We start from the raw sequence: 22,775 nt of genomic DNA on the forward strand, positions 1-22,775 counted from the left end.
CGCTGTAATACAATCCTAATACACATGGGAGAGAGTCAATGGCTATGTCCCAAATGGCACCCTATTCCCTATATAGTGCACTACTTTTTACCAGAGCTCTATGGGCCCTTGTCAAAAGTAGTGCCTTACATAGCGAATAGGGTGCCTTTTGGGATGCACACTCTGTATTTTACACAGGCTCAGTTGTCCTGATGTGTTTTGTCAACAGCTGTTCAAGACAAAAGGGGAACCGAAGAGCCACCCCAAACGTCTCAGAGAGACTCATATTTCACAGGGTAAGTGATAAGCATCGATGTTATATTGATATATCACCCTATGACAAGCTTGTTAAAACAGTGACAACAGATACAGGCAGACGGACGGACAGACATGCAGACAGACAGACAGGCAGATGGACAGACAGGCAGGCAGATGGACAGGCAGACAGACAGACGGACAGGCAGACAGACAGACATGCAGACGGACAGGCAGGCAGACAGACAGGCAGACGGACAGACACAAACACACACATTCATTTTCTGATTATGAAATGTTCTTATGACAGATGCTGAGTGTGAGGTTCCAGAGGTTCCATCCACTTCCCCTCCCAAGGAGGACCTGACAACCACACCGGCCCCTGCTCCCCAGGAGTCCCAGTCCCGTAAACGCCCTCTCATAGTCAGGGTGTTACACGCTCTCTCCAGAGCCATCTCCAAACCATTCAGAGGAGCTTCTGGGAAGAAGAATTAGCTAAATGCCTGATTTCATTAATATTATATTTTAATCAGAGCCTTTATTTAATAAAACATTACTGCATTGATTTCTGTCTATAATAGTCTTAATGTTTGTGCACGATAACGGTAAAGTACTTCAAACCACATAGTCAAAAGTATTCATAGTGAAGTACCGTTTATTATTATTGATTGTGGAAATACACATAATACAGAAAAGTTGTTGTCACATATAAAAAAGGGTGCCATATATATATATATATATATAAAGACAGACATAAAGGAGAGAACTCTGTAGACCAGTCACATTCTCAAGCCATAACTAAATCCATGAATGGATCTCCTATAAGATGACAGGAGAACATTTGTAACACTTTCTATGAAGCCTATATCTATAATGCATACACTCAAGTCATTTACATTTTACATTTTAGTCATTTAGCAGAAGCTCTTATCCAGAGCGACTTACAGTTAGTGAGTGCATACATTTTTTTTTTCATACTGTCATACACTCATAATGACTTAATTGAGTTAAGTGTTAAGTTAAGTGCAGTTATAAACACATAATGAGGGCTTGTTATGTATTTCTTGCAATACAAAAAGGAAAAGGCTAGTAGTTTATTAAATATTCATGACTGCTCTTGCACGGCTCATGTCCACACTGCAGTACAGCAGGGGGCAGTAATGCACCATAACGTTGGATGCCGACTGCCTATAAACCCCACTGAAGAAGAAAAAGAAGACGAAGAAGAAGCACGGCTCATGTGATTGGCCGTGAACCCGGAAGTGGTATTAAAACGTGTTATACTTTAAGACAGGAGCAGTAGTGCCAGAAGAAATCCTGTCACTCAAATTTTAACTTTGTGGAGTAAGTGGCTATCAAAATACCTATCGCTTGTAGCTACTCATGTAATGCATGCTGGAAAGCAGACAAAAACTAATGATTTGCAAGAGATCTAAACACGATTTATAAGCTACTGAACAACAAGTCCAAGAATTCCTTGCTAACCTCGTTTGCACTTTGAACAGATTTCTCGACAATAATAATGGAAGATGTGACTGGGGCTCAGCTCATTGCAGAGGCACTAAAAGCTCAGGTAAAGTGTGTGCAATTTATATAAAACAGTGTTATACTGTGTAACCGTGTTGCTAAGAATATATTAGTCGCTGATCATGTCCTTGGCAGTGAGAATGTAGCACTACGAGTTGTGAAAGTGTGCCAAAGGTCATTGCACTGGTATAGCTAACTATGAATATTGTTGTAGCAAAACATTTAGATGTTTATGTGGAATAGCATATGTTAACTCCCTTGTTGATGCATGCCAAAGTGTGTGTCAATGCAAAGAAAATCTAAACTACATTGTAACAATTCATATACAATTCAGTATGAAAATGTATGCACTCACTGGATAAGAGCGTCTGCTAAATGACTACATTTGTTTTCTTTTTAATGTAAATATAGTGTATCTACACGTATCTCTCTACAGAATGTAGAATATATGTTTGGAATAGTTGGTGTTCCAGTCATTGAAGTAGCTATGGCAGCTCAAGCCTCAGGAATCAAGTATGTGTGAATGCGCAATGAACAAGCCGTAAGCCATCTTTTTATTTTTTATGAATTCAGAATCTTCTCATGACATTTTTGATGTGATTTGGTTGTGGAGACACCAGTAATACTGATATGTTGTTGTAATGCGTCATCCAACAGGCTTGCTATGCTGCGTCTGCTGTTGGTTACCTCACTGGACGGTAGGAGGATTCTCATTAGGAGAGAGCTTTAGAGATACTGTCTCTCCTCTCTGAAATCCCAGACCTATGTTAAAACATTGTTAATGTGGGAAGCGACCCGTCTGCCCAGGGAGACTACTCTCTCCACACTATACTAAACCAGCTCTCCCTAAATCATGTGATATTAACTACCCTTACATAGACTACAGGAGCGTGTAGTGTGTGAGGGTCCGTTTCATAGCTTTTTTGCATAGCTAATTATGTCTGCCTGGCTGTCTGACCCTTTGTGTGTGTGTCTGCCTGTCTTCCTGTCTGTCCCTCTGTCTGTCTGTTCCTCTCCAGTCCAGGTGCGTGTCTGGTTGTGTCTGGACCGGGACTCATCCATGCACTTGGTGGAATGGCCAACGCTAACATGAACTGCTGGTATGCTAGAACTCCACAAACAGAAGACCCTACTACTCATGTTCAGTGGTCCTTTCAAAAGAAGGGATGCTATCCGCACACTGCAAAAAATGATCAGAGGACTCCAATTTCTTGTTGTCTCAGCTTGTCAGTTGATGTCATTGTGTGATACCTCTCTCTCTGTAGGCCTGTGATTGTTATTGGAGGCTCCTCCGATCAAAACCAAGAGACCACTGGGGCATTTCAAGAGTTTCCACAGGTACCGATTCAACCATGACATTTCTGACTATTGAACATTAGGGGGTGGTTTCACGGGACACAGATTAAGCCTAGTCATGGACTAAAAAGCAAACTCAATAGAGAATCTCTGTCCGGGAAACTGGCCCTAGCAGTTTCATTGCTGAAAGAGGAAATAATTTGTTATTTGTGGTCCTCTTTCTCTGTCAGGTGGAGGCATGCAGACTGTACAGTAAGTTCTCTGCTAGGCCTAGCTCGGGAATAAAGCTATCAAAACGTTCATAATTATGGGAAATAACTCATTTCATGCAAATAAAATAATTGAATAGATATCAAATATAATTCCTGAAAAAGGAAAATAAGAATTCCTCTTCCTACCTGACTGTATCAGCTGAATATTCCTCTTCCTAGCTGACTGTATCAGCTGAATATTCCTCTTCCTAGCTGACTGTATCAGCTGAATATTCCTCTTCCTACCTGACTGTATCAGCTGAATATTCCTCTTCCTAACTGACTGTATCAGCTGAATATTCCTCTTCCTACCTGACTGTATCAGCTGAATATTCCTCTTCCTACCTGACTGTATCAGCTGAATTCCAAGACATGCCTTTTTGTTTGAAATTCTCGACTCAAGGGATGGAATGGATTCCAATGGTATTGTAGAGGGGGAAGTGAGTTTATAAGAGAACGTTTTCGTCCCAAATGGCACCCTATTCCCCGTTATAGTGCACTACTTTTGACCAGAGCTATATGAAAGTAGTGCACTGCTATATTATTAGACGCTACTCCATTCAGTTGAAGGCATATTAATGTTGGCCTCATATTGAATGTCATTTACATTTTGTACAGGTCTTCTTCCTCTTACCTGGGCAGAGAGGTGTCTATTTTGTCCAGGCTGGGCACCTCAGATAATAACTGTCTGTGGGAGACACTTTCTGTTCCATCAGAAATGGAAGAATGACAGCAGGATGATTTCAGAGGTAATGGTTGTTTCGTTATTACTGACTCATGACATGGGTGTATTGGAGATAAGATTCTAACCCTAACCCTATGACACAAGACACCACCAGCCTTTTAACATGCGCAATGTAAAATGTCAGGAAACATTAGGAGGGTGTGACTGCAGAATGTTACCAGTAGATGGCGACCTCAGCAATTGTATTTTCCCGAGGGCCAAAGTTTTGCATTTGTTTAGGCTTGTTCATGCTCGATTGCAGGCCTGCTATTACAATAGGAACATCATATGGTGACTTAGCAGCAGTTGTTTATTGTGTGTAAACAATATATTATTATTATTATTATTATTAAACCTTTCCAGGAACCACAGTTGTTTGGACCTTCAACACATTCAACTGGGGCTTTACCTTCTATAATCTGAGCCAATGTTGTTTTCCACACAATCCTGTTGACATACATCCTCTTAGTAAAGCTTCCAGATGAGCGTCCCCTGAAGCCCAGAGGCGCCATATCTCCCCTGTCCAGGGACTATAAGGCCCACCGGTTGGGCCACCTCCACCACTATACCCTTCGCAAGGAGATTTCCCACGCCGCCGCTCGCCCCTGTGCCTTCAAGTGAGCAGCCCCCGCTCGCGTCTGGGCCTTCGGGTAAGTAAGCAGCTTATCAGGAATATTTCAGCCCCTCTACTCCGGGTCCCAACTGTACTGAAACACAGGAACCGAAGAGGTCTTTTTAATACCAGGTTATTAGTCATCATAAAACTTCATTTATGCGGGAACATTTCCCTTTTTGGGGTAGGGGACCCCCCCAGTAGCATTTTGAAACGGGCCCCCAAATAGCTAAGTCTTCCCCGCACATAACTCTTATTACACTGAGGGAGATCAGCTGGTAGGTTCCAGTCCGCACTGTTTGCATCCCAAATGGAACACTATCCATGTACCCTATGAGCCCTGGTCAAAAGTAGTGCACTATATAGGGAACAGGCTGCCGTTTGGGACGAAGCTAGTACGTCAGATAATAGGAGCCAGCCGACCCCCCTCAGATCGGAGTTCATAGTGGTGTTGATGGTGTGTACCTCTGCCCTCCAGCCCCTATGAGGGGTATGACCTGCCGTCAGTTGCTGCTGCCAGCTTCAGCCTCCCTCAATGGAAGAAAGCCAATCTCAACAGGAGGCTACAAGAAACGGTACCAGAGTATAATTATTATTGCACCATTCCAGTGTTATAGCTACAGTTTGTGTGCATCCCAAATGGCACCCTATTCCCTATATAGTGCACTACTTTAGACCAGAGAATGGTACCCTATTCCCTATATAGTGCACTACTTTAGACCAGAGAATGGCACCCTATTCCCTATATAGTGCACTACTTTAGACCAGAGAATGACACCCTATTTCCTACATAGTGCACTACTTTTGACCAGAGAATGGCACCCTATTCCCTATATAGTGCACTACTTTAGACCAGAGAATGGCACCCTATTCCCTATATAGTGCACTACTTTAGACCAGAGAATGACACCCTATTTCCTACATAGTGTACTACTTTTCACCAGAGAATGGCACCCTATTCCCTATATAGTGCACTACTTTTGACCAGAGAATGGCACCCTATTCCCTATATAGTGCACTACTTTTGACCAAGGGCCAAATGGCACTCCATAGGGCATTGGTCAAACGTAGTGCACTATATAGGGAATAGGGTGCCATTTGGGATGCATGTCTACAGCATATACTGTAGAGTACACTAGTGACGTATGGAGCAAGACTTTTCACTAGTCTTTTTGCTCGTTCTGTTCTCAGACCAAGAGTCAATAACCTGCAGTCTATTCCCAATAGGAGCTCATCACAATGTACTTTAGGGTGCATTAGACAATACAGGCTAATCTGTAGCATTAAATCAAGTGACGATCTAACCTTGTGTAACCTTGTTTCAATACCGCTCTCTTTAAAACACTAACATGTTTGCATAGGACCTCTATGAAAAGACTGTTAGTCTGTGTGAAGGAAGACCATAGTAGGACCTGTATCCTTCCATGAACCTAGTGCCCTTATAATGCGTCCCAAATGGCACCCTATTCCCTATATAGGACATTACTTTTTACCGGAGCTCTACTGACCCTGGTCAAATGTAGTGCACTAAATAGGGAACAGGGTGCCATTCTCTGGTCTAAAGTAGTGCACTAAATAGGGAACAGGGTGCCATTCTCTGGTCTAATGTAGTGCACTAAATAGGGAACAGGGTGTCATTCTCTGGTCTAAAGTAGTGCACTATATAGGGAATATGGTGCCATTCTCTGGTCTAAAGTAGTGCACTAAATAGGGAACAGGGTGCCATTCTCTGGTCTAAAGTAGTGCACTAAATTGGGAACAGGGTGCCATTCTCTGGTCTAATGTAGTGCACTAAATAGGGAACAGGGTGTCATTCTCTGGTCTAAAGTAGTGCACTATATAGGGAATATGGTGCCATTCTCTGGTCTAAAGTAGTGCACTAAATAGGGAACAGGGTGCCATTCTCTGGTCTAAAGTAGTGCACTAAATAGGGAACAGGGTGCCATTCTCTGGTCTAAAGTAGTGCACTAAATAGGGAACAGGGTGCCATTTGGGACTCATCCTGTGTATTTGATGAGAGCTTAGCCTGTCAGTCTGGACACCTGCTGCTCAGAAGACAGATCTTTGGTGTGTGTTTGGTGTGTGTGTGTGTGTGTTTGGTGTGTGTCTTTGGTGTGTTTGGTGTGTGTGTTTGGTGTGTGTGTGTGTGTGTGTGTGTGTGTGTGTGTGTGTGTGTGTGTGTGTGTGTTTGGTGTGTGTGTGTTTGGTATGTGTGTGTGTGTGTTTGGTGTGTGTGTGTTTGGTATGTGTGTGTGTGTGTGTTTGGTGTGTGTGTGTGTGTTTGGTGTGTGTGTGTTTGGTGTGTGTGTGTGTGTTTGGTGTGTGTGTGTGTGTTTGGTGTGTGTGTGTGTGTTTGGTGTGTGTGTGTGTGTGTGTGTTGGGTGTGTGTGTGTGTTGGGTGTGTGTGTGTGTGTGTGTGTGTTTGGTGTGTGTGTGTGTGTGTTTGGTGTGTGTGTGTGTGTTTGGTGTGTGTGTGTGTGTTTTTGGTGTGTGTGTGTGTGTGTTTGGTGTGGTGTGTTTGTGTGTTTGGTGTGTGTGTGTATTTGGTGTGTGTGTGTGTGTGTGTGTTTTGGTGTGTGTTTGGTGTGTGTGTGTGTGTTTGGTTTTGGTGTGTGTTTGGTGTGTGTGTGTGTGTGTGTGTTTGTGTGTGTTTGGTGTGTGTGGTGTGTGTGTGTGTGTGGTGTGTGTTTGGTGTGCTAATTACCAAGACAACCATCACCTTCTGTCTGTCAATAACAGCTAATTACCAAGACAACCATCACCTTCTGTCTGTCAATAATAGCTAATTACCAAGACAACCATCACCTTCTGTCTGTCAATAACAGCTAACTACCAAGACAACCATCACCTTCTGTCTGTCAATAACAGCTAATTACTAAGACAACCATCACCTTCTGTCTCTCAATAACAGCTAATTACTAAGACAACCATCACCTTCTGTCTCTCAATAACAGCTAATTACCAAGACAACCATCAGCTCTGTCTGTCAATAACAGCTAATTACCAAGACAACCATCAGCTCTGTCTCTCAATAACGGCTAATTACCAAGACAACCATCAGCTCTGTCTGTCAATAACAGTTCATTACTAAGACAGCCAACACCTTAATTTGCAGCTGCTAGCAAGATACCACATTAGATATTTCAAGAAGTTTAGTAGCATGGGTACATGACGGTCTCAAAAACGAAGAAAAGTTTCAGATTGTATTAAAAGTGTTTCAGGAGACAGCTGAACGATAGGCTGAGGCACAGACACCTGCATATATAGCCGGTGAGGCAACAGTCTTTATTACAGCTTTGAGCTCAGATCCTGTTATATAGAGTGGGACAAAGGCTTGACCCTCATCTGCCCTGCTTAAATCCATACTGTAGACAGCAACCCAACCCTATAGTCACACAGACCTGTCCTCTATTCGGTTTAATTATTTGCTTTTATTCACTGTGGAGACCATTTTGTTTTTACGAGAAGCTTAAAGCTTTTTTTTGGCCCAGTTAGTTTCACAATAAACATGACAACCCTGTTCAGTCAGTGAGTTACATGTTTCATCAATAAAGCCCCTCCAGTCAATAAAGCCCCTCCAGTCAATAAAGCCCCTCCAGTTTTTGAGTTGTATGTTTTATCAGTAAAGCTGCACCACCTTTTGTGGTTAATGGTCTTTTATAGGGGTCCTTTACACAGAGATAGGGTTAGAGTTAGGATTAGAGATAGGATTAGAGTTAGGATTAGAGACAGGGTTAGAGTTAGGATTAGAGACAGGGTTAGAGTTAGGATTAGAGACAGGGTTAGAGTTAGGATTAGAGACAGGGTTAGAGTTAGGATTAGAGACAGGGTTAGAGTTAGGATTAGAGACAGGGTTAGAGTTAGGATTAGAGACAGGGTTAGAGTTAGGATTAGAGACAGGGTTAGAGTTAGGATTAGAGACAGGGTTAGAGTTAGGATTAGAGATAGTGTTACAGTTAAGGTTAGAGTTAGGATTAGAGACAGGGTTAGAGTTAGGATTAGAGATAGGGTTAGAGTTAGGATTAGAGACAGGGTTAGAGTTAGGATTAGAGACAGAGTTAGAGTTAGGATTAGAGATAGTGTTAGAGTTAGGGTTAGAGTTAGGATTAGAGACAGGGTTAGAGTTAGGATTAGAGACAGGGTTAGAGTTAGGATTAGTGACAGGGTTAAAATTAGGATTAGAGATAGGGTTAGAGTTAGGATTAGAGACAGGGTTAGAGTTAGGATTAGAGAAAGGGTTAGAGTTAGGATTAGAGACAGGGTTAGAGACAGGGTTAGAGTTAGGATTAGAGACAGGGTTAGAGTTAGGATTAGAGATAGTGTTAGAGTTAGGGTTAGAGTTAGGATTAGAGACAGGGTTAGAGTTAGGATTAGAGACAGGGTTAGAGTTAGGATTAGAGACAGGGTTAGAGTTAGGATTAGAGACAGGGTTAGAGTTAGGATTAGAGATATGGTTAGAGTTAGGATTAGAGACAGGGTTAGAGTTAGGATTAGAGACAGGGTTAGAGTTAGGATTAGAGATAGGGTTAGAGTTAGGATTAGAGACAGGGTTAGAGTTAGGATTAGAGATAGGGTTAGAGTTAGGATTAGAGATATGGTTAGAGTTAGGATTTGAGTTAGGATTTGAGTTAGGATTAGAGATAGGATTAGAGTTTTACATTTACATTTACGTCATTTAGCAGACGCTCTTATCCAGAGCGACTTACAAATTGGTGCATTCACCCTATAGCCAGTGGGATAACCACTTTACAATTATTTTATTTTTTGGGGGGGGTAGAAGGATTACTTTATCCTATCCCAGGTATTCCTTAAAGAGGTGGGGTTTCAAATGTCTCCGGAAGGTGGTGAGTGACTCCGCTGTCCTGGCGTCGTGAGGGAGCTTGTTACACCATTGGGGTGCCAGAGCAGCGAACAGTTTTGACTGGGCTGAGCGGGAACTATGCTTCCGCAGAGGAAGGGGAGCCAGCAGGCCAGAGGTGGATGAACGCAATGCCCTCGTTTGGGTGTAGGGACTGATCAGAGCCTGAAGGTATGGAGGTGCCGTTCCCCTCACTGCTCCATAGGCAAGCACCATGGTCTTGTAACGGATGCGAGCTTCAACTGGAAGCCAGTGGAGTGTGCGGAGGAGGGGGGTGACGTGAGAGAACTTGGGAAGGTTGAACACCAGACGGGCTGCGGCATTCTGGATGAGTTGTAGGGGTTTAATGGCACAGGCAGGGAGCCCAGCCAACAGCGAGTTGCAGTAATCCAGACGGGAGATGACAAGTGCCTGGATTAGGACCTGTGCCGCTTCCTGTGTAAGGCAGGGTCGTACTCTCCGAATGTTGTAGAGCATGAACCTGCAGGATCGGGTCACCGCCTTGATGTTAGCGGAGAACGACAGGGTGTTGTCCAGGGTCACGCCAAGGCTCTTCGCACTCTGGGAGGAGGACACAACGGAGTTGTCAACCGTGATGGCGAGATCATGGAACGGGCAGTCCTTCCCCGGGAGGAAGAGCAGCTCCGTCTTGTCAGGGTTCAGCTTGAGGTGGTGATCCGTCATCCATACTGATATGTCTGCCAGACATGCAGAGATGCGATTCGCCACCTGGTTATCAGAAGGGGGAAAGGAGAAGATTAGTTGTGTATCGTCAGCGTAGCAATGATAGGAGAGGCCATGTGAGGATATGACAGAGCCAAGTGACTTGGTGTATAGGGAGAAAAGGAGAGGGCCTAGAACTGAGCCCTGGGGGACACCAGTGGTGAGAGCACGTGGTGCGGAGACAGCTTCTCGCCACGCCACTTGGTAGGAGCGACCGGTCAGGTAGGACGCAATCCAGGAGTGAGACGCGCCGGAGATGCCCAGCTCGGAGAGGGTGGAGAGGAGGATCTGATGGTTCACAGTATCAAAGGCAGCAGACAGGTCTAGAAGGACAAGAGCAGAGGAGAGAGAGTTAGCTTTAGCAGTGCGGAGAGCCTCCGTGACACAGAGAAGAGCAGTCTCAGTTGAATGACCAGTCCTGAAACCTGACTGGTTTGGATCAAGAAGGTCATTCTGAGAGAGATAGCAAGAGAGTTGGCTAAAGACGGCACGCTCAATAGTTTTGGAAAGAAAAGAAAGAAGGGATACTGGTCTGTAGTTGTTGACATCAGTGGGATCGAGTGTTGGTTTTTTGAGAAGGGGAGCAACTCTCGCTCTCTTGAAGACGGAAGGGACATAGCCAGCGGTCAAGGATGGGGGGGAGGATTCAGCAGTGAGGAGAATGTGGCAAAGAGCTTCCTAGGGTTAGAGGCAGATGCTTGGAATTTAGAGTGGTAGAAAGTGGCCTTAGCAGCAGAAACAGATGAATAAAATGTAGAGAGGAGGGAGTGAAAAGATGCCAGGTCGGCAGGGAGTTTAGTTTTCTTCCATTTCCGCTCAGCTGCCCGGAGCTCTGTTCTGTGAGCTCGCAATGAGTCATCAAGCCACGGAGCTGGAGGGGAGGACCGAGCCGGCCGGGAGGATAGGGGACACAGGGAGTCAAAGGATGCAGAAAGGGAGGAGAGGAGGGTTGAGGAGGCAGAATCAGGAGATTGGAGGGAGAAGGATTGAGCAGAGGGAAGAGATGATAGGATGGAAGAGGAGAGAGTAGTGGGAGAGAGAGAGCGAAGGTTGCGGCGGCGCATTACCATCTGTGTAGGGGCAGAGTGAGTAGTGTTGGAGGAGAGCGAGAGAGAAAAGGATACAAAGTAGTGGTCGGAGACATGGAGGGGAGTTGCAGTGAGATTAGTAGAAGAGCAACATCTAGTAAAGTATGTTCATATATAGCAATATGAATAATTGTAGTCAGCACCCTACATAACTACTTCTATTGCTCCACTATATCCACTTCAGTACTATGACTTGCTCCACTATATCCACTTCAGTACTATGACTTGCTCCACTATATCCACTTCAGTACTATGACTTGCTCCACTATATCCACTTCAGTACTATGACTTGCTCCACTATATCCACTTCAGTACTATGACTTGCTCCACTATATCCACTTCAGTACTATGACTTGCTCCACTATATCCACTTCAGTACTATGACTTGCTCCACTATATCCACTTCAGTACTATGACTTGCTCCACTATATCCACTTCAGTACTATGACTTGCTCCACTATATCCACTTCAGTACTATGACTTGCTCCACTATATCCACTTCAGTACTATGACTTGCTCCACTATATCCACTTCAGTACTATGACTTGCTCCACTATATCCACTTCAGTACTATGACACTATGTAAAGTGTAATCAACTACATAATTTGTCAGTTTTTTCTGTTGTATTGGTGTTATTGAGTTCAGGAATGTAGACGTTCTTGTTCTTTTTCAGTACGCCCCCCCCCCCCCCACACAGCCACACACCAATACGCCCCCTCCACACTCACAGCCACACACCAATACGCCCCCCACACAGCCACACACCAATACGCCCCCCTCCCCCCACATACACACACACACAGCCACACACCAATACGCCCCCTCCCCCCACACACACAGCCACACACCAATACCCCCCCCCCCCACACACACACACACACACACACACAAAGCTTGTCCAGATTCAAGGCAACTGCATCATGACAGCCCGGTGTGAATAAAGCTTTGATAGGTGAAGGCGTGAGACAGACGCCACGCTGAGAGACACACTGAAAACACAACACAGTGGAACCAGCCAGGATAGACCACAGGAGCAGTAGAGACACAGACAGTTTTTTTGTGTGTGTGCCGTGTGTATGCCGAGTGCCCGAAACGTGTGTGTGTCGTGTGTGAACAGGTGTGTGTGCTGTGTGTGTGTTATAGTGTCAGCCAGTACCTCTGCCCTGCGGAGCAGCTCGGTCTTGAGGTACACTCCCAGGGAGAAGGTGAAGGCCCCAGCCAGCACGGCCAGCCAGGACAGCAGCCACAGACCCTGGGCCAGACGCACGCGCCTCTGCAAGGGGGAACTGCAGCTTCAGCAGCGCCATGGCTGGTGCTCACAACAACCAACACAGGACTCAGAGAGAGAGAAAAGGACGGAGGGAGGAGATGTTGGGATAATCAAGTAGAGAGAGATAACAGTGAAGGATGGGGAAAGAATATTGGTAGGTTCAAAGAAGGAAAGTTCTGGGCAATAAAGAAGGTGGACTACCGCGATTCATAGGAGTAGGTTATGCGAAGGTTGTTATATTAGACAGAGAAGTATGGCTTGGCCTTTCCAGGGTGCGTTGGTGAGTTATTATCAGGTTGATCTCCTGTAAGTTGTTCATGTGGGTTGAGATAAGAAGGGAGATCCATCTGATGGTGAAGGACAAGTTTGGGTTGGGACGATAATCCAAAACGTTCACGTAGAAAGGAAAATATTAGAAATCTCCGTAGTAATCCAATTGAAGTCGTGAGACAAAAACTGAAGGCCAAGAAAATAATTAATCTAATAGATATTTGATCATCCACGTCCTTTTTTGACAGCAAAACTATGATCCTTCAAATCATCAGGTTATGGTTGCACCACGACAGTGACTCTTCGATTCACACAATTACTGACGATGACAACACCCGTTTGTTTTGGATGGAACCCCTCTGGTGTGGTCTGTGAGTGGTCAAGGTGCACCCCTAAATTCCTGCTGTGCCCATGGTGGAGGACACGGACTGGCCAATGTCGAGGGTACAGTATGGATATGGTAATCCCCCCATCATAGTCCCTGGGATCCTATTAGGACAGGAGCACCAATGGGAAAGCAGGCCAGTGTCTGATCAGCAAACCAGCACTGGGCCTACAGGTTGGATTTGACGGTTATGACAGATAGACAGGTAGACAGGTAGACAGATAGACAGGTAGACAGATAGACAGGTAGACAGGTAGACAGATAGACAGGTAGACAGATAGACAGGTAGACAGGTAGACAGATAGACAGGTAGACAGATAGACAGGTAGACAGGTAGACAGGTAGACAGGTAGACAGATAGACAGGTAGACAGATAGACAGATAGATAGACAGGTAGACAGATAGACAGATAGACAGATAGACAGGTAGACAGATAGGTAGACAGATAGGTAGACAGATAGACAGGTAGACAGATAGACAGATAGACAGATAGACAGATAGACAGATAGACAGGTAGACAGATAGACAGACAGATAGACAGGTAGACAGGTAGACAGATAGACAGGTAGACAGGTAGACAGGTAGACAGACAGATAGACAGATAGACAGGTAGACAGGTAGACAGATAGACAGGTAGACAGGTAGACAGGTAGACAGATAGACAGGTAGACAGGTAGACAGGTAGACAGATAGACAGGTAGACCGGTAGACAGGGGGGCAGGGCAACACAATGCCACAGATGTCTAAAGTTTTGAGGGAGCGTGCAATTGGCATGCTGACTGCAGGAATGTCCACCAGAGCTGTTGCCAGATAATTGAATGTTTATTTATCTACCATAAGCTGCCTCTAAAACGTCTAGAGAATTTGGCAGTACGTCCAACCGGCCTCATAACCGCAGACCACATGTAACCACGCCAGCCCAGGACATCCATGCTGAGGAGAGTATTTCTGTCTGTAATAAAGCCCTTCTGTAGGGAAAAACTCATTCCCATGGCTGCACCCCATGTTCAGTATAGGTTAGAATAGGAGAGAGAGTGATGGCTTAACATAGGAAGTGGGTAATGTTTGGGAAAGACAAATCAATAAACCTTGTCAGACATGTTTAGAATTAGTCATTTTATTGATCTACAACATGAAACGTATTTGGGGGGGGGTGACAGAAACGTTATACAGTTTTAGCTAAGAGAGTTTATTAGGATGGACAGCATAGCATTCATAAGTAAGGCCCTGTGTTTTGGACAATCATGTCACAAGACCTGGATTTGAACCTTTATTTAAAGCTTTTTCATCAAACTGTCCCCTTTTCTTTTCATGTCAGATGGTCCAGCTCCATCCTCAGACAACTGCTTTATTTTCTGGTGTAATTCACATCTCTGGATAAGGTTTCAAATAAAGGTTAAAATCTAGGTAATGTGACATAATAGCCCAAAACACATGGGGTAATCTGTTAATAGCAGCTGGATCGATGTTATTCAGATATGAAGGTTACTTCATTGGCTTACTGGAGCTTACAAAATAGCAGTCATTGTTACAAAATAGAAAATTCTACGACAAAAAAACTATTTCAATTCTGCATCACTTCATAAGGGAAAGGAGGGACTGTACCACATTGCAAACTTGAATTAATAATTACATTCTATATATACGTAAAATAATTGTTTAAGTCTAATACTTTCTTTACCACCGCACAACAAAAAGACATTTGGTAAGGAAACAGAATGTAATATTTACAATACCATCACTCAAATGTATAGTGACATTTAGTGAGTGAAATAAATGCAGAACTACAGGCCTCAAACATCACAAACAAACCATCACAAAGAAACCAATACAATTTGAACAATCCTAGCCTATACAAGATTAGGTTACAATTACAGAAGTTCATAGGTTCCTTTCACTCCGCCCCCCTCTCGTCAGTTCTTCCCCCTCCCATGTTGGCCTTGTGCCCCCTCCCTCCCCCCCCCACCTCCACTCCCATCCTCTGGGTGCGTCAGCTGGTGCAGGAAGTCATCCAGAACCCTCTGGGCCGTCAGATAGGACACATCAACAACAGCACCCTGCTTACTCTCAGCTGCTCTCCCTGCCTCTGCCACGCCCCCCTTGACAGAAGGCACAAGGTAACCCTCCCCCCCTGCACCTCCTGCACCCCCCTGCACCCAACTCCACCAGAGGGTAGGGGTTGGGAGGGGTGTCAGTGTGAAGTTGGTAGTTGGAAGGCCGAGGCTGTCTTGCCGCTTGGCTGGCAGCTATCTTCTTATAGATAGCCATACTGATGTCAGCGACGGAGAAAGGGGGACTCATCGGGCGAGAATCCTCATTTCCTGTCTGACCTATCACCCCAAACCCCTCCTTCTCCTGCTTGCAGGGCATAAAAGCAGTGACCTTTTGTGGACCCGCCTCAAACTCCCTCAGTCCTACGCCTGGCCAATCAGACGGCTTCTGCTCCAGTTTTGGAGTGAATGATTCGATGTCGCCCGTAGATTGGCCGGTTTTCAAGGCGTTCTTCAGAAACTGCTTGACAGCGTCTCCAGAGTCAAAGTGCTTTTCTAGGTGCTCCTTGATCAGACAGGGAACCTGGAGGGCAGCACAGACATCCTCTCAGTTCATACAGTACAACAGACATAGAGAAACCAGTAGAGGAGTTACAAGAAATGATCATGTAGTCTGCAATGAGCTGAACACGAGTTGAGGAGATTATGGATACAGTATTTTAATGTAAGGCCACTATCAACTTTACAAATCATCATATTGTCTTTCCACCACTCTTTCTGTTGCCAGTACATGAACAAAGCTAGTGTGGGTTTTAGTTCATATATTGCTCAGTAGATGGTGCTGTGCTCACATTGATGTTCTCCAGAGAGGCGACGGTGGCGTTGGCCTGCTCCAGCTCTGTGCTGAGATGGGTGATACGCTGCACCATATATTTCCTCTCAGAGCTAAGGCTCTCGGTCTGCAGGGATAGAGCAGAGGACATGACTCAACATATTCAGTACAGTTTGTTCTAGAGATGGTATAGCAGTAGTACTAATTGTGCTCTCAGTCTTTAAGGACAGAACAGAGCAGAGGACATACAGTGCCTTGCAAAAGTATTCATCCTCCTTGGCGTTTTTCCTTTTTTGTTGCATTACAACCTGTAATTTAAATGGATTATTATTTGGATTTCATGTAATGGACAAAATAGTCCAAATTGGTGAAGTAAAAACAATTCTAAATAACTTCTTTCAAGAAATTCAAAAAAATAAATAACGTAAAAGTGGTGCGTGCATATGTATTCACCCCCTTTGCTATGAAGCCCCTAAATAAGATCTGGTGCAACCAATTACCTTCAGAAGTCACATAATTAGTTAAATAAAGTCCACCTGTGTGCAATCTAAGTGTCACATGATCTGTCACATGATCTCAGTATATATACAACTGTTCTGAATGGCTCCAGAGTCTGCAACACCACTAAGCAAGGGGCACCACCAAGCAAGCGGCACCATGAAGACCAAGGAGCTCTCCAAACAGGTCAGGGACAAATTTGTGGAGAAGTACAGATCAGGGTTGGGTTATAAAAAAAATATCAGAAACTTTGAACATCCCACGGAGCACCATTAAATCCATTATAAAAAAAATGGAAAGAATATGGCACTACAATAAACCTGCCAAGATAGGGCCGCCCACCAAAACTCACAGACCAGACAAGGAGGGCATTAATCAGAGAGGCTACAAAGAGACCAAAGATAACCCTGAAGGAGCTGCAAAGCTCCACAGCGGAGATTGGAGTATCTGTCCATAGGACCACTTTAAGCCGTACACTCCACAGAGCTGGGCTTTACGGAAGAGTGGCCAGAAAAAAGCCATTGCTTAATGAAAAAAATAAGCAAACACGTTTGGTGTTCACCAAAAGGCATGTGGGAGACTCCCCAAACATATGGAAGAAGGTACTCTGGTCAGATGAGACTAAATTTGAGCTATGTCTGGAGCAAACCCAACACCTCACATCACCCCGAGAACACCATCCCCACAGTGAAGCATGTGGTGGCAGCATCATGCTGTGGGGATGTTTTTCATCGGCAGGGACTGGGAAACTGGTCAGAATTGAAGGAATGATGGATGGCGCTTAATACAGGGAAATTCTTGAGGGAAACCTGTTTCAGTCTTCCAGAGATTTGAGACTGGGACAGAGTTTCACCTTCCAGCAGGACAATGACCCTAAGCATACTGCTAAAGCAACACTCGAGTGGTTTCGAACACTTTGGAATGGCCAAGTCAAAGCCCAGACCTCAATCCAATTGAGAATATGTGGTATGGCTTAAAGATTGCTGTACACCAGCGGAACCCATCCAACTTGAAGGAGCTGGAGCAGTTTTGCCTTGAAGAATGGGCAAAAATCCCAGTGGCTAGATGTGCCAAGCTTATAGAGACGTACCCCAAGAGACTTGCAGCTGTAATTGCTACAAAAGGTGGCTCTACAAAGTATTGACTTTGGGGGGGGTGAATAGTCATGCACGCACAAGTTTTCAGTTTTTTTGTCTTATTTCTTGTTTGTTTCAGAAGAACAAATATTTTGCATCTTCAAAGTGGTAGGCATGTTGTGTAAATCAAATGATACAAACCCCCCCCCCAAAAAATCCATTTTAATTCCAGGTTGTAAGGCAACAAAATAGGAAAAATGCCAAGGGGGGTGAATACTTTTGCAAGCTACTGTAAGTCAACACAACACTGTGTGTTGTAGAGGTGACGGAGCGGGAGAAGGATATTCAGAGCAGTGTATGTTTCTATGCCTGGGTGGGAATATGAGTTTGTATAGTTGCAGGAGTCTTTCTCGACCATATGACCTGACCTGGACAGACTAGTTATAGACCAGGGCCCACAGTGTTACCTAGATAAGATATCCTCAGTCTCTCTCTGTCTCTCTCTCTCTCTGTCTCTCTCTCTCTGTCTCTTTCTGTCTCTCAGTCTCTCTCTATCTCTCAGTCTCTCTCTGTCTCTCTGTCTCTCTGTCTCTCTCTCTCTCTGTCTCTCTTTCTCTCTCAGTCTCTCTCTCTCTGTCTGTCTCTCTCTCTCTCTGTCTGTCTCTCTCTCTGTCTCTCAGTCGCTGTCTCTTTCTGTCTCTCTCTCAGTCTCTCTCTCTGTCTTTGTCTTTGTCTCTCAGTCTGTCATGTTTGACCAGATTCTTACCGCTGAGTGCAGTTTCTCCCCCAGAAGGCTGTTGGTGTGCTGGGTACCTGTGTATGTGTCCTGGAGCCTGGAGCCTGCAGCAGAGAGAGACACAGCATCATAAGCAAGGGTCTGGCTATGAATTCTGGGCCCATGTTGTATGCCCGTCCTCCTATAGCTCCTCCACTGCCAGCCTCCACTGCCGTCATCATATTATCATGAGCCCTGACCTCTTGAACTTCTCCTTCATGTGGCTTAGCTCCTCCCTGGCCCTGGCTAGCTCCGCCTCCAGGCTCTCAATGCAGACCACTGTTTGCATCAGGTTCTGGTGCAGCTCAGCATTTTCATCCTGCAGTGCCCTATTTACACACAGGAGGATCATGGGAGATGGAGTTTTATTAAAGAAATGCAGTCACATTTCCTAAGGTGGCCATTTTAGCACATTAGATGCAGCTCAGGTCAGCTTCTAGAGATTTCACATAGCTAAGTAATCCAGACTGAACGCTGTGCGTTGTACCATTGTTACACACATTTTTCATACAGCTTATCTAAACATGTTCTTCATCCATCTTTACTGATAGAGGTGATGAGAGAGCTCTGTAAGTCAATAGTGGAATCGATATCCAGTGACATTTCACAATAAAAAGGATGTTCTTTAAAGTGCATCGATAAACAAGAGGAGAGGATGAGGAGGAGAAGGAAAAAAATCCCACTCACTGGAGTTGGCCTATGTCACCCGTCAAGGCCTATGGAGAGAGACAGCACAAGAGAAGAGAAGATTAGAGATAACTGTCAATGATTTTCTAGTGTAATAGCTTTTAATACAGTTATATTAGCTGTATTAGTCATGTTATTATCAATGTACAGTGCAGTTTCTTCACTTTCTAATAAAGTTTCATAAACTGAATTGAATGTTTTTTGGACAGAGATGAAAAGGGTAGAGAGAATGATAGGGACATAACAGGGCCAAAGGGATTGATTATTGAACTTTAGTTGATACGCTCCAGGAAAGCTATTGATTGTGTGTCAGATATGGGTCAGTGAGGTTACTAAAGCCAGAGCCGCAGCAGGGTTACTCAGGCCCTCTCTGTGCTAGCTGGCACTCTGGCCCTCTCGGGTTGGGTAGCGTGTTGTTCCCAATGCAACACAATGCCTATAAAGGTTACTCGTTACCTAACATGGTTCAGTGTGGACAAGCGTCACAGACAGAGGATGACGCTTGAGTTCTCCTTATATAACTGCTGCTTTGTGGTTTAGGACATCAACTGACACTCCCTGTGTGGTTTGAATCACTTTGAGAACATTAAAGAACTTTGGGACAAATCCTACTTGGGGATCATAATGACATCAATGCATGATTTACCTAACTCTACTGTTAGGACCTACTATCTATAGTATGTATTTCGACCCTTTGACTCCATCGGCATACAGATGTAGGATCTTAATTTGATAACACTTTTGTTGCTGAGAATTTTCCTGCAAAGCAGAAAATACAAACTTGTATTGTATTTAAGTTTTTAAAAGGCTTCTAAAGTTTGTAATTCCCACTTAGAAATTTCAGACGAAAAATGTATTAACCCCTACAAAAATGTCCATTAATTATAATCTAGGTAGGACGCAATCCAGGAGTGAGCCGCGCCGGAGATGCCCAGCTCGGAGAGGGTGGAGAGGAGGATCTGATGGTTCACAGTATCAAAGGCAGCAGACAGGTCTAGAAGGACAAGAGCAGAGGAGAGAGAGTTAGCTTTAGCAGTGCGGAGAGCCTCCGTGACACAGAGAAGAGCAGTCTCAGTTGAATGACCAGTCCTGAAACCTGACTGGTTTGGATCAAGAAGGTCATTCTGAGAGAGATAGCAAGAGAGTTGGCTAAAGACGGCACGCTCAATAGTTTTGGAAAGAAAAGAAAGAAGGGATACTGGTCTGTAGTTGTTGACATCAGTGGGATCGAGTGTTGGTTTTTTGAGAAGGGGAGCAACTCTCGCTCTCTTGAAGATGGAAGGGACATAGCCAGCGGTCAAGGATGGGGGGGAGGATTCAGCAGTGAGGAGAATGTGGCAAAGAGCTTCCTAGGGTTAGAGGCAGATGCTTGGAATTTAGAGTGGTAGAAAGTGGCCTTAGCAGCAGAAACAGATGAAGAAAATGTAGAGAGGAGGGAGTGAAAAGATGCCAGGTCGGCAGGGAGTTTAGTTTTCTTCCATTTCCGCTCAGCTGCCCGGAGCTCTGTTTTGTGAGCTCGCAATGAGTCATCAAGCCACGGAGCTGGAGGGGAGGACCGAGCCGGCCGGGAGGATAGGGGACACAGAGAGTCAAAGGATGCAGAAAGGGAGGAGAGGAGGGTTGAGGAGGCAGAATCAGGAGATTGGAGGGAGAAGGATTGAGCAGAGGGAAGAGATGATAGGATGGAAGAGGAGAGAGTAGTGGGAGAGAGAGAGCGAAGGTTGCGGCGGCGCGTTACCATCTGTGTAGGGGCAGAGTGAGTAGTGTTGGAGGAGAGCGAGAGAGAAAAGGACACAAAGTAGTGGTCGGAGACATGGAGGGGAGTTGCAGTGAGATTAGTAGAAGAGCAGCATCTAGTAAAGATGAGGTCAAGCGTATTGCCTGCCTTGTGAGTAGGGGGGGACGGTGAGAGGGTGAGGTCAAAAGAGGAGAGGAGTGGAAAGAAGGAGGCAGAGAGAAATGAGTCAAATGTAGACGTAGGGAGGTTGAAATCCCCCAGAACTGTGAGGGGTGAGCCATCCTCAGGAAAGGAGCTCATCAAGGCGTCAAGCTCATTGATGAACTCTCCAAGGGAACCTGGAGGGCGATAGATGACAAGGATATTAAGCTTAAATGGGCTAGTGACTGTGACAGCATGGAATTCAAATGAGGAGATAGACAGATGGGTTAGGGGAAAAATTGAGAATGTCCACTTGGGAGAGATGAGGATTCCTGTGCCACCACCCCTCTGACCGGATGCTCTCGGGGTATGCGAGAACACATGGTCAGACGAGGAGAGAGCAGTAGGAGTAGCAGTGTTTTCAGTGGTAATCCATGTTTCCATCAGGCATACCACTGGTCTACTATAGGACATTGATTATATTAGGCATACCACTGGTCTACTATAGGACATTGATTATATTAGGAGTGTATATCTGTTCAGGCATACCACTGGACTTTGCTTCAGACTGTGTGTTTGTTTCCATTCAGGCGTACCACGGCCACCACCATGCTATGGAGGTCCTGGTTCAGTCTCTGCTGGATCTAGACGTGAGGAACAGCCAGGGGCGCACCCCTCTGGACCTGGCTGCCTTTAAAGGCCATGTGGAGTGTGTTGACGTCCTCATCAACCAGGGAGCCTCCATCCTGGTTAAAGACTTCACCCTGAAGAGGACCCCCATCCACGCTGCAGGTATGCATAGGATATCACGTAAGACCTAGAGATTCTGTAATTCAAAAGTTTTCCTGACCAAGATGGAGATTTGTTTGGTCATGTTGCTACGACGCCAATGTCCACTCTAGGGATGTTTATATAGTATAGTGTGAAATGCCCACTACACACTGATCTAAGGACATTTTTTGTCATGTTCCCCACTAATGGTTGAGGATCTGGGGAGGGTAAGCTGATCCTAGATCAGTGCACAGGGGGACTTCTATCCAGAGCCAGGTACACAGCTAGCAGGTGACAGGCTTCGAGGGCCTCAGCCCCAAAATGATTTATTATCTGCTGTGTTAACATCATGAGGATGTCATCTACCAATACCACTGTTCTAGAAATCTGTCTGTTCATGTGAAGGTAATAGTCGTCCAGCAATCAGCTCATATCCTCTCTGTTTAGCCTCCTCTAGCTACCGACGGTCAATCATCTCACATTCTTATATCCTCTCTGTTTAGCCTCCTCTAGCTACTGACGGTCAATCATCTCACATTCTTCTATCCTCTGTATTTATCCTCCTCTAGCTACCAACGGTCATTCAGAGTGTTTGCGTTTGCTGATTGGAAATGCTGACCTCCAGAGTGCAGTGGACGTTCAAGACGGGAATGGACAGTAAGTCAATTGGGTTTTGGATACAATTCCTGAAATAAAGAGATTTTGACACTAGGTATACCTCCCAAATGGCACCCTATGCCCTACTTGGTGCACTACTTTAAACCAGAACCCTATGGGCTCAGGTCAAAGGTAGTGTACCATATAGGGAATAGGTTGCCATTTGGGACTCAGCCTGGTTATTACCAGTTTGTAATATGACCTTGTTGTCTTGTGTATCAGAACCCCTCTGATGCTGTCGGTGCTGAGCGGACACACAGACTGTGTGTACTCACTGCTCAACAAGGGAGCCAGCGTAGAAGCCAAAGACAAGTGGGGCAGAACAGCGCTACACAGAGGGGTGAGGAGGAGAGCTGGCTGTATACGCTC

The 22,775-nt window shown here is 45.1% G+C and overlaps 1 protein-coding gene and 1 long non-coding RNA gene across 6 annotated transcripts; both read left to right on the forward strand.

Moving 5' to 3' along the window:
- The first annotated feature begins 1,517 nt into the window (after positions 1-1,517).
- On the forward strand, positions 1,518-5,085 carry LOC311113981 (2-hydroxyacyl-CoA lyase 1-like). 5 transcript variants are annotated; one of them, XM_084189244.1, is made up of 9 exons: positions 1,518-1,578; positions 1,740-1,807; positions 2,173-2,274; positions 2,419-2,459; positions 2,786-2,861; positions 3,027-3,099; positions 3,288-3,309; positions 3,927-4,057; positions 4,507-5,085. In XM_084189244.1, the coding sequence occupies exons 3-9, from the start codon at positions 2,210-2,212 to the stop codon at positions 4,651-4,653; spliced, it is 555 nt and encodes a 184-aa protein (XP_084045370.1). In that variant the 5' UTR covers positions 1,518-1,578; positions 1,740-1,807; positions 2,173-2,209; the 3' UTR covers positions 4,654-5,085. The 5 variants fall into 5 exon arrangements, with proteins under 5 accessions (XP_084045370.1, XP_084045373.1, XP_084045369.1 ...); XM_084189247.1 differs by having other exon boundaries at positions 1,524-1,578; positions 2,198-2,274; positions 4,502-5,085; XM_084189243.1 differs by having other exon boundaries at positions 1,524-1,578; positions 2,198-2,274.
- A 16,602-nt stretch (positions 5,086-21,687) lies between these two features.
- Positions 21,688-22,656, forward strand: LOC311113980. The gene is made up of 3 exons (XR_014611067.1): positions 21,688-21,770; positions 22,319-22,406; positions 22,629-22,656. It is a non-coding gene; the product is annotated as an uncharacterized lncRNA (long non-coding RNA).
- The last annotated feature ends 119 nt before the right edge of the window (positions 22,657-22,775 follow it).

Source organism: Coregonus lavaretus, assembly GCF_964263955.1.
Source record: "Coregonus lavaretus genome assembly, contig: HAP1_SCAFFOLD_980, whole genome shotgun sequence".
Classification (NCBI taxonomy): domain Eukaryota; kingdom Metazoa; phylum Chordata; class Actinopteri; order Salmoniformes; family Salmonidae; genus Coregonus; species Coregonus lavaretus.

Coding starts and splice junctions, on each gene's coding strand:
- LOC311113981 (XM_084189243.1), top strand. CDS start 1,757: ATGGAAGATGTGACTGGGGCTCAGCTCATTGCAGAGGCACTAAAAGCT. Junction 2,862..3,026: donor AACGCTAACATGAACTGCTG/GTATGCTAGAAC, acceptor CTCTCTCTGTAG/GCCTGTGATTGTTATTGGAG. Junction 3,100..3,287: donor CATTTCAAGAGTTTCCACAG/GTACCGATTCAA, acceptor TTTCTCTGTCAG/GTGGAGGCATGCAGACTGTA.